Raw genomic sequence first — 15981 nt, forward strand, 5'->3', positions numbered from 1 at the left:
CATTTCCTCCTTCAGAGTAACTTTTCCGTCTCTGAAGTATGTATGGAACACCGTCCCCCAATCATAATGCCATCACCCTGAGACCCGGATCATGGTTCCGGGTCATGTTCACCGATACATCCCAGCCTCAAAATTCTGAAGAATGAACAACAGAATTCAGTGTGGTGGAACATGCCTGAGATCTTGGCACTTGGGAAGCCTGCAGGCAAAGTACAAGACAGAGGCTGGCATGGGCTACATAGTGAGACTGTCTCAAAATTCATAACAACTGAAGGAGGAACACTGAACACTATGTAATAAATATGTGCTAAATGAATAAACCAGTCCGGGCAAGCACAACTCAGCTGTACAGCCAACCCAGGAACCCTATCCAACCAGACCTGGCAGAGGAGGGACTTCTATTTTACTTCCATAGTATCCTAACCACATTCTTCTTCTCTTTAAGTGTGTGTGTGAGTGTGTGTGTGTGTGTGTGTGTGTGTGAGAGTGTGTGGGCACACGCGCGCATGCGTATACAAGTGTTTTGACTGTGTTTTATGTGTACAACATGCCTCCTGGGGCCCAAGAAATCAGAAGGGCCGGAACAGACATTATAGATGGTTGTTAGCTACAATATAGGTGCTGGGAACCAAACCCTTATCCTCCACAAAAGCTGCCATTGCTCTTAATCAGTGAGCCATCTCTTTAGACCCTTTAAAAACTTCTTTAGATTTATTTTATTTGACCTATGCACTTCTTATTGTTCCTCCATGATATAACTGTTTAACCTGAGACAGCCCCACTGTCTTCCCACTACATGGTGAGTTACACAACACAATTTCGTTTACTTCTTACCTCCCCGAGGGCTGCAAATGCTAAGCAAGCATCAGAACAAAGCCTGGCATTTACTAACAAGGCTGAAAAACAAAATCCCAGTAATACCTTAGAGCTGAGAAGCAGAGTCAGCCTTGGGAAGAACCAGGAAAAGAGCACGTGAGACTCAGGGAGCCGCCAGCCCATGGTGAGAGACAATCAGCATACACTAAGCGCAAGAGGAGCAGTGAGGAAGGACAGGGTTGAGAGTGAGCTCAGAGGGAGAACGCCTGCTGAGGCCCTAATGCCCATCCATCCTCAGGTTCAAAAAAAAAAAAAAAGTGGCATGTAGAAGTAGCTACAGACATGGGAAAGGTTGGGATTCTGCCCATGTCATTCCCAGCCACTCACAGACGGCTTTCCTATGAACACCATAGCCACAGCATAAAGGAGCTGAATGGAGCAGGCTAGAAAATAGGGCAAGAGGGCAGGCAACAGCTAGTGAGGTTATGGGGTACAGAGGGCTGGACACAAAGACCCGGAATACCTTTAAGGTTAGGAGCAGCCATGGGTACTGCTGGTCCCCTTTCTCAGACAGGAATGTGAACCCTGGCAGACCCAGCACCTGAAGTCATGAAGCCAGGGAAGGCGAGTCCTGTCAAGTTCTCTAGAGCCTCTACTGTTGGCATCTGGACAATTATAAATCTCTACCTTACTAAAATAATAACAGACCTTAGGAACCTGAGGCACTGCCCCCCACCCCACCCCCAAGCAGTGCATGGCTTGTGGACCAGTGATTATTTGCTTCTCTGGTCAAGCCTGTCAACAATGACACTCTTTTTTTTAAATTGCTCCTTTGTAGGTATATGTATAACCAGAGACAAAGAAAAAAAAATCACAGGTAAATTCTGTATGTTAAAATAACTGTAAACCCTGCCCAATATGCAAGACATGGAGGCACATTCCTGGAATCTCAGTGCTTGAGAAATGGAGGCAAAAGGAACAGAAGTTCAAGGCCAACATGGGCTACATGAAACTGTTAAAAAGACAGACAGATAACCGGATCCAATAATGTCCCATAAAGGTTTGTTGACCATCGAGAGGCTTGTGTGTATATGAAAGCAAAGGTGAAGGGGCCCACACAAGGGGTAAAAGGTCGAATTCCATTCCACAACACAGCACGGAATATTGACAATTCTTTTCAGAAAGGGTTTTCGGTGGTTAAATGGCTGTCAAGTGATCTCCAACAGGTCATCTCTAGAGTTTAACAACGTGAACTGGGCTGAAGAACTTGGATTGGATCCCAAATACATGGTGGCACCTGACTGTTAATTCCAATACTCAAGACGCTGAGGCAGGAAGAGCATGTATTCTAGAGGCCATCTTAAAACAAATCCCCAGCTTTTATGAAGGGGGAGGGAAGCGCATAGCATCCTCTACATAACCCACAGGTGGTAACAGGAGCCCCCGGAACACAGGCAGCTCAGTGGGACAGAAATCAGTGCTGGGAAGAGACACTTGAGTCATTAGGACCCAGAGAAGAAAATAGAGAAGACCTCAAAGTCAGGACTGAGAGGGTAGGAGACTCACTGACCCTTAAATTGTATTCGATGCTATACAGCAATCCCTCCTTCAAACTCCTGTTCTATACCTGGATCAAATTTTCTTCTGGTCACAGTTCTGAGACAGGCTCTCACTATGCAGCCCAGGATAGAGAGTCCCAAATTCACAATCCCTCCGCCTCAGCTTCTTCAGTGTGGAATTACACACAGTTGGACTCCACTATACCAGCTCAGGCTCACTATTCTCAGGCAGAATGTAATTTGCACTTGCTAAGAAAGTCTTAAGCGTAAACTAAGAAGGCGCTGAACACTTTTTGTTTTGACACCCCTCAAGTACCTGGCTTATCTAACTCATCTACGCAACATTACTTGGACTCCCAGGGAGCCTGATTTCACTATAATCTCTCCAGCCACCCCAGTGAAACTAAGAAACCGATCAAGAACTCCTCTAGGCACGATGGCCTGCACTTTCAATCCCAGATAATCCAGAGGCCGAAACAGGGAACCAGCAAAACCAAGTGGAAAGAGAGAAGAGAGAGAGGAGGAAGGAGAAAAGATTGAAGAGAAGAGGGAAGGAGGAGAAGGGAGGATTAGGAGGCAAAAGACACGAGTGTCTTTCTTTGGAAACACTTATTTTATAGGTGAGGGACTACCCATCTCCAGAAAAGAAAATAAACTATCCTTCCTGCTTTCCTACTATCCCAGTCATTCGGGATTTTTTCTTTCTGAGACTGGGTATCCTCAAATTGCCCACGTGGGTTGGAACTCTTGAGCTCAAGCTCCTCTTGTTTTAGCCTATGCAGGGGCTAGAACACCAGCAACTCAAATAGGATTAAATTTATGGTTCCTTTATCCTCAGCTTTCACCCTCACCCTGATGCCCTGCATTATTCTTTCGCAATCTCTTACATAGCACTGCTCTCTTTCAGCTTCTATTGCCAGCACTAACTATCCAGTTCCACGAACCCTGATTATTATAGAAACGAAACGTCAGCCGTCCAGACCTAACTGCAGATTCTTAGAACGTAGGTGGACTTCAAAGCTTCCTATTGCATCCAAATTGGAAACGTCAAGCTTCACAACCACATTATGGAGTTTCTCACCCATTCCCAAGACTGTTAGGCATTTTCTGGAATGCAACATTTGCAAAAATAAATTCTTGCAAAGGTCTGTCACTATAGTGTTCCCCAAACAAGACAATCAGAAAAGAGCACTCGCTCCAAATATATTTTATTTCTTGTAGTGTCTGAGTAGCCATCTTGTTAGCTTTAAGGAGCGGCTGTATAGTATCATTTAATTATCATATAGTGCTGCAGTTCTGATAAGACCAATAATTAAACCTATAAGTAGCTACCGGGTTTTTAAAAAAAGTTAAAGACAATAAACTCCTAAGTATGCTTTAAAGAACGTCTACGAAACTCCTGGGCCTGTAAAGAGCCTCGGGTCTCTGCAGCCTGGGATCGCGCCTGGCCAGGCCCAGGCCTCGCTGTCCGGGCCGGTGTGACAGCAGCACAGACGGACACGGGGACACACGGCCCCGAGCGCGCGTGGTGGGCGCTGACGCCGGCGAGCCCCACCCCCACTCCCGGGGCCTAGCGGGAGGGCGGAACCTTGGACGGCCGGCGGCGGGCTCCCCCGGAATTGACCACGACTCACCTGCAGCAGTCCGCGAAGCAGAGGCCGGCGGACGCCGCCGCGCAGAGCCGCCAGGGCAGCCATGGTGACGCGAAGGGCTGTCAAGGGCAGAGAAATGCACCGCGGCCTCCGCTTCCCACCGTAGACCCCGGACGTCGCGGCGAGCGCCGCCCGGCTCTCTCCTCCAATAGCAGCCCGAGATCGCTGCGCTAGGCAGGGATTGGCCCGCAGCCAGGGGGCGGGACCTGGCCCTGGACTGAAGTCGTCCAGGAGAAAATTGACAAAATAACCAACGTGGTAATTAAACTGGCTAGTACAGTTTAAACCGCTTTTGACCTCTTGACGCCTGGTATTTCCGTAAAGCATAAGACTTTCCATTCACTTAGCTGCGCCTGACCGTGTGACTGTTTACCCAGACAAAGGATATTGGTAAATGTTAATACAGATAAACCAATCACTTACGTTAAGAAAATTTTGAAGCTGTTTTTCTGTAGGATGCGAAATAAAATGCATGTTACTATCTAACCTCCATTGAATAAAAAGATTAAATCAACTTCCACAAAAACTCCCTGCAGGCTGGTTGTAGTGGCAAACACTCGGGAGAGAGACAGGTGGATCGGTGAGTAGTTCCAGACCAGCCTGATCCACACAGCAAGTTCCAGAACAATCAGAACTACAAACGGAGAACCTACCTCAGGAAAAAAAAAAAAAAAAAAAAAAAATTGAAGCAAAACAAACAAAAAACCCTCCACACATGAACTAATGTTAGTTAGATGATAATTATTCTCACATTTGTGGAACCCATTGCTGACATGAGGAGTTTTGCTTTGGTTTTCGCTTCAGACATGGTCTCACTATGTAGCTCTGGCTGTCCTGTAATTCACCATCCAGGCCAGGCCGGCCTTACCTCTCTAGTGCTAGGATTAAAGCATGTGCCACTAAGCCTAGCCTAGACGTTGAATCTTCAGGTGGGGATAGCAAACCTTACTGACTTGTAACATTAATTTTCCATAAAAGTATGGCAACATACAACTTGGACACTCTACTTCAAGACCACCTGTTTTGTGTATGTAGTTGTATGCACTCATGAGTCACTCGGGTCACTCCTGTGGCTCTCTGCATTATTTTTGTTTGTTTTTGAGACAGGGTCTCTCTGGTAACAGCTCTGGCTGCCCTGAACTTGCTTTGTAGCCCAGGCTGGCCTTGAACTCAGAGAGATCCCTTTGTCTCTGCCTCCGGAGTACTAGGATTAAAGGTGAGTGCCACCACTGCCTGGTTGTGCCTTTTTTTTTTTTTTTCTTTAAAGACAGAGTCTATCTTTGCACCTGGAGCTCACTAGAGTGACTGGCCAAAAAGCCTGTCTCCACTCCTTCTCCCCAGACGCCATCCACAGAACTGGAAATACACCCAAGGGCCACCATGCCTGACTTTGACATGAGTGCTGAGGATCTAAACTCCGATTCTATTCCTTGTGAAGCAAGCACTTTGCACACCGAGTCATCTCAGCTCTTTTGGGGGGTAAGGTGTAAGTGTGTATGTTCCTGCATTTGTGTGTAAGCACCATGTGCATGCAGGTGCCTGAAGAGGGCAGTGGAGGATGTCAAACCAACTGGAATTGAAGTTATAGGCAGTTTCGGACTGCCTGGTATGTCTTGGGAACTGAACCCAGGTCCTTTGTAAGAGCATCAAGTATTCTTAACAGTTGAGCCATAATTTCTGCTTTGTGTGTGTGTGTGTGTGTGTGTGTGTGTGTGTGTGTGTGTGTGTAGCCCAGGCTGCCCTCGAACTCGTGATCCTCCTATCCTCCTGCTTCCACCTCCTTCAGCAAATCCTACCAGCGTGTGTCACCATAACCGGCTTGCTTGCTTGCTTATTTATTTATTTAATTTATTTATTTATCTATCTATCTATTATCTATTTATTTACTTATTATTTATTTATTTACTTATAGGCAGTCTCATGTAGCCCAGGATGGTCCCAAACCCGCTAGGTAGTCAAAGATGACCTTGAACTGCTAATCCTCCCACCTGCATAGTTGGATTGCTGGAGATAACTGGTGGGTATTGAACCCAGATCTTCATGTAATCTATGTATGATCTTCATATAATCTAGGCAAGTATTCTGCTAACAGAGCTATATCTCCAACCTGTTTGTTGTGTGCTTGGTTGGTTGGTTTTGGGGTGTGTTATTATTGTCAGGGAAGGTATGAATACCCCACAGTACACACGCAGAGGGAACCTGCTGCAGGAAGCTCTCTCCTTTCACAACTGTGGGAGCAAACTCAGGTAACAGGCTTGATAGCAAGCTACTTCACCCATGGAGCCATCTGGGGTGATCTAGAACACTGGCTATCTCTATTTGTCCTTAGCTAGGCATGGTGATGCACACCTTTAACCACAGCACTTGAGAAGCAGCGGTAGGCTTTAAAGATCCTGTGAGTTCAATGTCACACTGGACTACAAAGTCAGTTTTTTGTCTCAAATATTTTCCTTACTACTTCAATCTCATTGTTATGTTTAAATCCTTTTCATTTAGTTTTGGTAGGCCATAGTCTATAAAATTTTCTCATTCAAGATTTTCTAATTTGCTGGCATATGAGCTTTCAAAGTGATCTTGACACTGGTGACTGTTGTAAAATTCAGCTCTAATTTTGATTTCCTTTTTTTTGCCTTTTGGGTAATTCAGCTGGAAAGTTCATTCCTGTTCATTTTTCTACCAAAGAAATAGTGTGTTGACTCTTTGTTCTTGTTTCCACTTAGGTAAGGTTTTTGTTTGGTTCCCCCCTCCCCTCGATCCTTTTATTGAGACAAGTTTTATTGTTGTTTTTTTTTTTTTTTTTGTAGCCCAAGCTGGTCTTAAACTTGCATCGACAGTATTGAGATTTCATTGATTTCTGCCCTGATCTATTTTTGTAATGATTTTGTTATTGCTATTTTTCTAAGACCTTGAAGTTCACCAATATTTGAGACCTCTGATCTAAAACAAAATTTCATGTGTATGAGTGTTTTGCCTGCATGTGTATCTACCAACCAAATGCCTGGTAGCCAGTAGGGGTAAAGCGGACCTTTGAAATCAGTTACAGATCGTTGTGGATCACCAGGTGGGTGCTGGGAATCAAACCCAGGACCTATGAAAAAGCAGCAAATGCTCATAACTGGTGAGCCACAAGCCCCTCAAAATTTTGTGAATAAAAATTTAAGCCGGTGTGGTGGCACACATATTGAATCCCAGCACTCAGAAGATGGGCAGATCTGAGTTCAAAGCCAACCTCGTCTACATAGTCTATAAAGACCTTGTCTCACAAAAAAAAAAAAAAACCAGATTAATTTCTTCATCTAGTCCACTAGATATTACCAGGGTTTTGTTTTGTGGGGAAAGGTGTTACAAATAAGGGACAGGTGTTCTATCCATAAATTCCATTTTCCAAAAAACTAAGTTTGTGTTTACTCTGTGATCACACATAGTGCAGTGCATTTATGGAGTCAGATGACAACTTTCTGGGGTGGATTTCCTTGTCTCACTTCTACACAGGTTGTGGGGACTGAAGACAGATCACCAATCTTCACAACAAATACCTTTACCCACTGAGCCACCTAGCAAATTCTTTAGTTTGAATCCATTACTAGGAAGACTCTGAGCTCATGGTTCTCCTACATCCACTTCCCAAGTGCTGGGGTTTGGAGCGTGTGTCACTACATACTGCCCTTCTGTTTTAAAGCTGGCAGTGACCTCTATTTATTCCTTGCACTCCCTGTCTTTCATAGTAGAAATGTCTATCCTATGCCCATGCCCATCCAGCTATCTGAATGTTGCATGCCTCTAACCTCCTTCCGGTCAGTATGATTGTACTCTTAACAAGGAAGTTAGCCTCCAATTTAGCTCACTGTGGAGCTGTCTTCTCGGTGGTGGGGGTTTGTTTAGGATTAGAATGCTCACTAGGACAAAATGTTTGAGTTTTGGAAAGGCTTGTGCAAGAAACTTAATATTTAAGCTTAATTACTAATCTTGTTTTGGTTCAGGTGGACCTTATGCTTTTTTCTAACTTCAATTCCAAGTCACTACTCCTACACTCTCCCAATCTTAGTGAAGGTACTAGGTCAAGGTGCTTTTTAGCCATTAGGGAGTCATGTGTTCATCCACCCAACTGTCATGTCTTATTTCTGGTGCTTACAGTGGCTACAATTTACTATCACACCCCCAAACATAACTAAGCATTCTTCATTGAGAAAGTCTCACTATGCTGTCCATGCTAGTCTTGAAATTCTGGGCTTCAATGACCAGCTACCTCATCCTCCCAAGTAGCTGGATGACAGCGGTGCAGCATTGCAAACAGAAACCATTTCATTATTTTTAAAGACAGTAGTCCTGACTGGCCTGGAGCTGATCTTGAACTCAGAGCTACGCCTGCCTCTGCCTCTGGAACACTGGGATTAAAGGCACATGACACTTTTCCTAGCTTGCCCAAAATCTGAACTATTGTTAAAACTTTTTATAGTAGAACACCAAGACTTTCTGGATGAAAGCATTTATATTACACTTTTATTTTGCAAGAAAATAAATTATACAACTTAAAAATAAAATCCAAAAAATTAAGCAGTTCATCAAAATATTTCAGCCTACGGCATACAGAAACTGCTACTGTGTAAAACTGTACAGCGTCATCTCAGTATGTAGTGGTGCACATTCAAAACTGCACAGACCATGAGGAACTCCAGACCACACACAGTGTAGATGACAGGAACGCCCTTAAACAATGTTTCTTTCATAGCTGTGACTTGAGAGGACTTGTAACAGCATCCCGGTCATTTACATGAAAACAGAAGAGCCAGCTTGAGTCTATGATAGCAAATCTTTCTGTAAACTAGCAAATATTCCTCCTAGAGTGAATCCGAAAAATTTGCCCTTGGAGCAGGGCTAATGATATCATATTCAATTTAATGAAGAGTGAAAATAAGAATAACATTTTGTTTTTGGAGACTTTAATATTTATGCACAAATTAAGAACAAGAGATTTAAATGAACAGGTTGATAAACTCAGGGACCTCCTCCAATAATTGTAAAAATTGGGCGACTTCAGAATTTGAGGACCCTTATAAAATTATTAGAACAATGATGGTCTAACATTTGTCTAACTGTGATCATCAAATATGTTCCACATTTTCCACTGTGTGAATCTGTTTCTTGTCTCCTTACTCTGGCCATGAGATGGCAACAGGTTACCATTTATTAGATGGAAGTAATCAAAACTCTGAGCCTGCTACATTATTCATTTAAAAATGGCTCTTTGTTGGTGGATAGGAGGTGGGGATTTTCTCCCCCTTACCTGTCCAATGCTTGGCCCTGCTTAGACAGCAAGAACGTAAGGTCTGCAGGGGGAAGAGAGGTCAGACAGGGAACGTTAATGGTGGTTCTGGACCTTCAGAAAACTCCTGGTTAAAATCTGTTTCAGAATTTTTTAAATTAGCAAATCTATTGATAAAACATTTAAAGAAAATCTCAACAATGGTATAGGCAATAGGCACCTTGTCAACTAAACAGTTCTGAAAAACACCGAAAAGTAGTTACACTTTTGTATATATATTTTAAAAAAAGGATGAAAACTGTTAAGTCTGTGGTATTTACTGCTGTTCATTCCCCAAAATACAATTAGGACATAATTAACTATTAAAAAATTTATAAAATTTAATAAAAAACTTTGCTATGGATTTATTGTTACCCACTTTGCATTAAGTTTGCCTTTATAAATCAAAACATCACAGCTCTCATTCTTAAATGACCAAAGCGATTAGAAATTTCAAAGATGTTCTAAAAAAAATTATGGTTTAAAATGACAAATCTTAAACATTAAGAAATGGCCTAAAATTTCTCCCTTGATTGTTTCCTCCTTTGGCATTCTGGTATTGGGACATAAAAATTTGCCAACACCAAACTATTAAGTAGAAGGGCCACAGTCATTGTAAAACCATCTCCTTGAATTCTGGATGCACCAACGCCAGCTATCACCGACATCAGGGAAGCAGCGAGCACCGAGTCGCTCTTCACACCTGCTCTAGCCATGGCCTCCTCAGAGCAGCAGGGCAGACGGTAAGCACACATGCACTTCCAACTTCCTATAAGTTTCACAACAGAGATTTGACTATAATTAGCAAAACCTTAAATGTCTGACATATACTCCCTTCATTCTAGGAAGGAGCTCACAGCTTCTAAGGCTGCAGGCAGGTCCACAGCCCACTGTGGTGATATAATACTGTATGCTTCTCAACACTCCATTTTCTGCTAATTTCAAAACCATACCTCAAAATATTACCTAACGTCAAAGGTTATAAAATAATCTGCAAGAACACTGGAAACGTGCACCACAGTGAGTAAAAATCCACATGGAGCCATTTTTCCTGATGGGGACACTTCTCTCTTTAGTTGCTCAAGTCTTCAGTGTTTAACTTCCCACTGCACTGTGAAGTCTTGAGACACTGCTCTGGATTAACTGAGAGAAGCAAGGTAAGTGCTGCCCTCTGGACATTTTAAAAATGCTTATTTTTAAAATATATAAATATATATGTACATATTTGGCAAGGTTACTGCTCATGTTAAGACTAACAACTCTGAGTGCTTTGCAGGTCTCAGAATGCAATCTCATCGCTCTTCCGCCTAGGTGAGGGGTAATTACCTTTTAACAGAGAATGTCTTTCCAGAAAACAGAGGTGGTAAATCCCTAATCACAACACTTTCAAAACACCAAATAATTCTATGCTACAGGTTTAGAATGCAATTCTCTCATTGTACTGTATCAGAGCATATTTCTGCATTGTTTTCAACAAATTTAAGTGTATTAGTAACACACTTTAACATGTTTGCTTTGCAATTCTGATTCTGCAATTAATGACTTACCTATACCCATAAATTTAACAACTGAAGCAACATTCATTATAAACTTCATGTTTTCAAAACAAGTTCTCCAACCATAGAAGACTTAGAAAGAAAAGCCCAAATCTTTATCATTTAACAACCAACAACTAAAACAGCAGTCCCCTGCTTATGACAATCAGGATTTGGAAGGTAGACATATTTAATACCACTTTCAGGTCACCATTTCAATCCGGTTATTCCACTGAAAGCAGTGTTTAACCAAAAACTCGACAGCCTCATCTGCTCCATATACTTGCCCTTTCCCAACATGGTGTTGACAACTTCATTCTTTTCGCCAAAAGCAGCTAAGAGTGCTACCTCTAGCTTTAACTGCATTTAAAAAAGATAAAAGCATTTTCAGTGCAATATCTGAATTTCCTTCCTTCTGCAAGTATATTCCTTGAAAGAGGAAAGGGGGTGAAAGAAGCGACAAGAACCCCACCCTCACCCTTCCAAATGGTTACTGCTCTTGGTGGGGAAGAATTCAACTGACTTCCAAGTTCATAATGGGCTCTTCATGAATGCAATTTTCTCCACAAAACTGCATGCTGTTAAAGAGTGTGCGACATGAAGGGAATGCCATCATGCTAACTAATGTGACTGGCAAAATATAGTCGTTTGTAAGGTAAGGCAGAGAGTTTAATATTTATGTAATCAAAGTCCAAATAAACCTTCCTCCAGCTCAAACCAGGACAACTTTCTGCCCAGGTGCTCCAGAATCAGTGCTCGGAACAGTGGCCCAGCGCTCAGCTAGGCCATGTATATGAATGTGTTGATGTCGGCTTCGTCTCTCCTGATGTACTTGTGCTCTATCAGCCATTCAATTTGCTCTTTTATCATTTTCTTCTGCGGTAAGAACATGTTTTTCAAAATTTCTACTAATTCAGTCTGCAGCTGAGCATTGCTAATTTTCTTCCTCATTTTCATTATTTGTATGATGGCTTCCTAAAAGAAAAATAAAAGTGAAATCTATTACTACATTATACTTGTTTGAGTAAAGCAAATCAGTGACTTTTCCTACTTCACCTGGACTTTTACTCAATGATTTTTTCCATTACACTTATTACAAAGATTTTGAAAGTAAAGAGATTAATAATGTATTTGAATATTGGTTACCCTGTATGTCTGTGTACCACATACATGCCTGGTGCCTGATAGGCTGGAAAGGGGCATTGGATCCCCCGGAACTGGAGTTACAGACAGTTGTGAGCCACTATGTGGTGTTGGTGAGATAGCTCGTTGGGTAAAGGCACTTGTTTGCTGGCAAGCATGATGACCTGAGATCTACTCCTGGGACCAACAGGGTGGAAAATTGAATCAATTCTTACAAGTTGTGCCCTGACCTCCCTCCCCGCCCCCCTCTATACACACACACACACACACACACACACACACACACACAAATAAATAAATGAAATAAAAAAGATACAGGAATTCCCTTACACAAATGTGCCTCTAGTATTCAGATATTCCTTTGTATAATAGAAGAGAAACATAGGTGTGTCTTAAAAAAATCAGGAAATACCACTCTTTATTAACTAGACAATTAACTAGTCTATTAACTAGACTAACAAAGTGACAATGTTTACCACAGATCCTGTTTTTAGTTTTATTTGTTTTTAATGTTTAAATGTTTCTATAGGGATCAACATTTTTCACCAAAGTCAATTCATCAATATGTCTTAGTCGTCTTTTTGAGAAAGGGTTTCTCTGTGTAGTCCTGGCTGTTCTGTAACTAGTCATACAGCATGCATGCATGAATGCATTCATTCATTTATATTTACAGGGTTTCTCTGTGTAGTCCTGGCTATTCTGTAACGAGCCATACAGCATTCATTTATTTATTTATTTATTTGTTTATCTATTTATTTATTTATTTATTTATTTATTTATTCATTCATTTATTTGCAGGGTTTCTCTGTGTAGTCTGGCTATTCTGTAACTAGTCACACAACATTTATTTATTTATTTATTTAGTCATTCATTCATTCATTCATTCATTCATTCATTCATTCATTCACAGGGTTTCTCTGTGTAGTCTGGCTATTCTGTAACTAGTCACACAACATTTATTTATTTATTTATTTATTTGTTTATTTATTTATTCATTCATTCATTCATTCATTTATTTATTTGCAGGGTTTCTCTGTGTAGTCCTGGCTGTTCTGTAACTAGCCATACAGCATTTATTTGTTTGTTTGTTTGTTTATTTGGTTTTTCAAGACAGGGTTTCTCTGTAGCTTTGGAGGCTGTCCTGGAACTCGCTTTGTAGACCAGGCTGGCCTGGAACTCACAGAGATCCACCTGCCTCTGCCTCTTGAGTGCTGGGATTACATGCGTGCACCACCACTGCCCAGCTTCATACAGCATTTATACTGTATTTGACGTTATGACCTAGATTATATAAAATATATGGGAGAAGATGTGTAGGATATATTCAATTACTACAGATTCTATCTAAGAGATGGGAGCAATGAAATTCTGGGAACTGCAGGAATAGTGGAGGGAGAGGGGGAATCCTTGAACTAATTCCCTGTGGACACTAATGCACCATTGTATGTATTTAACATTCGATACTGAATTTTACTGCCAACTAAATAAGCTTGAGAACCCAGCACTACTCAGCAGAACAAAATTTCCTGCATCAGCACGACAGTCTTTTCACTGATACTAGATAATTTGCAATTTAAAATTTAAAATTTTTAAACAAGGTTTCGAAGCATATCATTGTGCATACATTAAATGTTAAGTGTTTATGAGCACATGCCATAGCATCCACATGGAAGTCGGAGGACAAACAGTTCTCTCCTTTCATTCCTCTTCTCCCCCCGTTTTTCAAGACAGGGTTTCTCTATGTAGCCCTGGCTGTCTGGAACTCATTTTATAGACCTCAAGCTCACAAAGAGCCTCTGGCTCCTGAGTGCTGAGTTTACAGGCGTGGACCACTGACTCCTGGCTCTAATTTATCTTAAGTTGCTTTCTGGGATCAAACTCAGATCACCAGGCTTCTGATTATAGAGATGGCTTTATGTCAAAACTATGGGGGAGGTGCGTACCTCCAGAAATGTGAAGACTACAAGAACCATGAAGAATCTTAATCTTTCTTTATGCTTCAAACTGTCCTGCACTGGACAGAGTTTTAGTAACAGTAAATAAAAATTGTAAGTAGGACAAAAAAGTAGTTTTGGTTAAGATTTACTAAAATTAAAATAATCAATTTGCAGTAAACTTTTAAAAGTTTAAAAGACTTATGTGTACCCATGGGACAGTACATGCTCTTGTGTACAGGCAGAGGTCAGAAGACAACTGTGGATGTTGGTTTCCTCTGTCCACCATGGAGATTCCTGGTACTGAACTCAGGTTGTCAACTGCATTTACCTAAGCGTCTCACCATCTCTATTTTTTCATATTATATTTTATTTAATTTCTCTTGTCGTCTATGTGTGTGGGTGTGCCATGGTTTTTTTGTGGAGGCCAGAGGACAACTTTCCCAGGAATTAGTTCTCTCCTTTTACCATGTGGGTCACCAGGATGGAACAAGCTGTTAGCTTGGTGTCAAGTATCTTTACCTACTGAGTGGTCTCACATTCCCAGTAATGATAATTGTTACCATGTTCAGAAATCATCATAATCCTAATTTTAACACATTTTAAAAAGGAAAATATAAATATCAGATGTTTCTTAGTTCTAAATAAAATTCCTAAATGCACATTAAATACAATTTTAAATACTTCAATTCTACAAATTCTAAGTTGTTGCTAACATACATTTATTCAGTTGCAATCAAAAGGAGACATAACTAAAAACAAAGGCTCTGTCCAAAGAATACATCAGAATTTACTGGAAGCCTCCAAACCTTAAGGGCACTTCTGGAGGCACTAAAGAATTAGTTCACTGGGCAGCAGTAGCACACGCCTTTAATCCCAGCACTTGGGAGGCAGAGCCAGGCGGAGCTCTGTGAGTTCCAGGCCAGCCTGGTCTACAAAGCGAGATCCAGGACAGGCACCAAAACTACAGAGAGAAACCCTGTCTGGGGGGGAGGGGAAATTAGATTAATTTAATTTTTAAATTCTAGTTAAGTAAGCATCAGCTCTTATTTACAAATAAATAACTTACATGGCTTTTAATTTAGTGGCTGGGGTTAAAAGAATTTACCACTGTACCCACCTTTTGAAAAAAAAATTTTTTTTCAGAGTTTAAGAATTTAGATATTCTTTCTCCCTATACAAACCTGGGTTCTTAATATTCTTAGCTGAACTATCCCTTCATTTTCTTCTTCTCTCATTCTTTCTGTAGTAAGCTGCAAGCGTCCAATCAAATTGATTTTTCCCCTTTTCTGAACTTTTCCATTTTTTCTGCAAAAAAAAAAAAAAAAGTGTTAAACATCTTGTTATTATCATAATGTCAGAAGTTTGAAATATTCTAGAAATCAACACCCAGAGCTGTTTAAAAGGGCAAGTAACAAACACGATGTACAATTTCCTTGAAGTAATCCCCACACTTGTTACAAGGGCACCTATCTATAATTACCTGTAATCCTAACACTTGGAAAGCTGAGGCAACAAACTATTTCAAGCAATTACTTAAAAAAGCTCTTTAATTCCTTCAAACATGATACAGCCTCTGCTGACCAGTGACTGCATTCCTCAACAAATTACAGTGCCATGAAACAATAATTAAAGATGAGAGAATTTTATTCAGAAGTATCTGACTAAGTCTTCAGATAAACAGCTCTGTTGGATAAGGCTATTCTATCCCACCCACTCAATCTCTAATACTTTTTAAATAAAAAAAAAAAATGAAATGACACAAATCTAGTGATAATATTCAGTTACTGTTTTTTAACATCACATGAGGCACTAAAATTCATCATGGAACTTTTATTTAATAAACCAACATGAACCTCACATTAGGCTGAACTCCTGGTTCACGGAGAAGAGGGTCCCTTCTGTGAAGTCTTTGGGAGAGTTGACTTGAGGTTCGTACAACAAAACTTGCCGTTTGAGCTTAGGAAAAGCTACTAACGACTGCGAGGGAGAAACACAGTTAGCACAGTCAATTCTAAGGAGTGTTAGGATCAACTCTAT

At 41.1% G+C, this 15981-nt stretch overlaps 2 protein-coding genes across 3 annotated transcripts in view; both read right to left on the reverse strand.

Moving 5' to 3' along the window:
* The window catches only part of Acat1 (acetyl-CoA acetyltransferase 1), a 33365-nt gene extending 29192 nt beyond the window's left edge, over positions 1 to 4173 (reverse strand). Inside the window, exon 1 of one of the 2 annotated variants that reach the window (XM_036192946.1) lies at positions 4010 to 4173. In XM_036192946.1, coding sequence (XP_036048839.1) covers positions 4010 to 4072 — 63 coding nt within the window. In that variant the 5' untranslated portion in view covers positions 4073 to 4173. The remainder of the gene's footprint in view (positions 1 to 4009) is intronic. The other variant, XM_036192945.1, reaches the window with a different exon arrangement.
* A 4324-nt stretch (positions 4174 to 8497) lies between these two features.
* The window catches only part of Cul5 (cullin 5), a 45016-nt gene continuing 37532 nt past the window's right edge, over positions 8498 to 15981 (reverse strand). The window contains exons 17-19 of the mRNA XM_036192906.1: positions 15803 to 15921; positions 15126 to 15249; positions 8498 to 11839 (exon numbers count right to left, since the gene is read on the reverse strand). Of these exons, the coding sequence (XP_036048799.1) occupies positions 11645 to 11839; positions 15126 to 15249; positions 15803 to 15921 (438 nt within the window). The 3' untranslated portion in view covers positions 8498 to 11644. The remainder of the gene's footprint in view (positions 11840 to 15125; positions 15250 to 15802; positions 15922 to 15981) is intronic.

This window comes from Onychomys torridus, chromosome 7 (assembly GCF_903995425.1).
Source record: "Onychomys torridus chromosome 7, mOncTor1.1, whole genome shotgun sequence".
NCBI classification, from domain to species: Eukaryota; Metazoa; Chordata; class Mammalia; order Rodentia; family Cricetidae; genus Onychomys; species Onychomys torridus.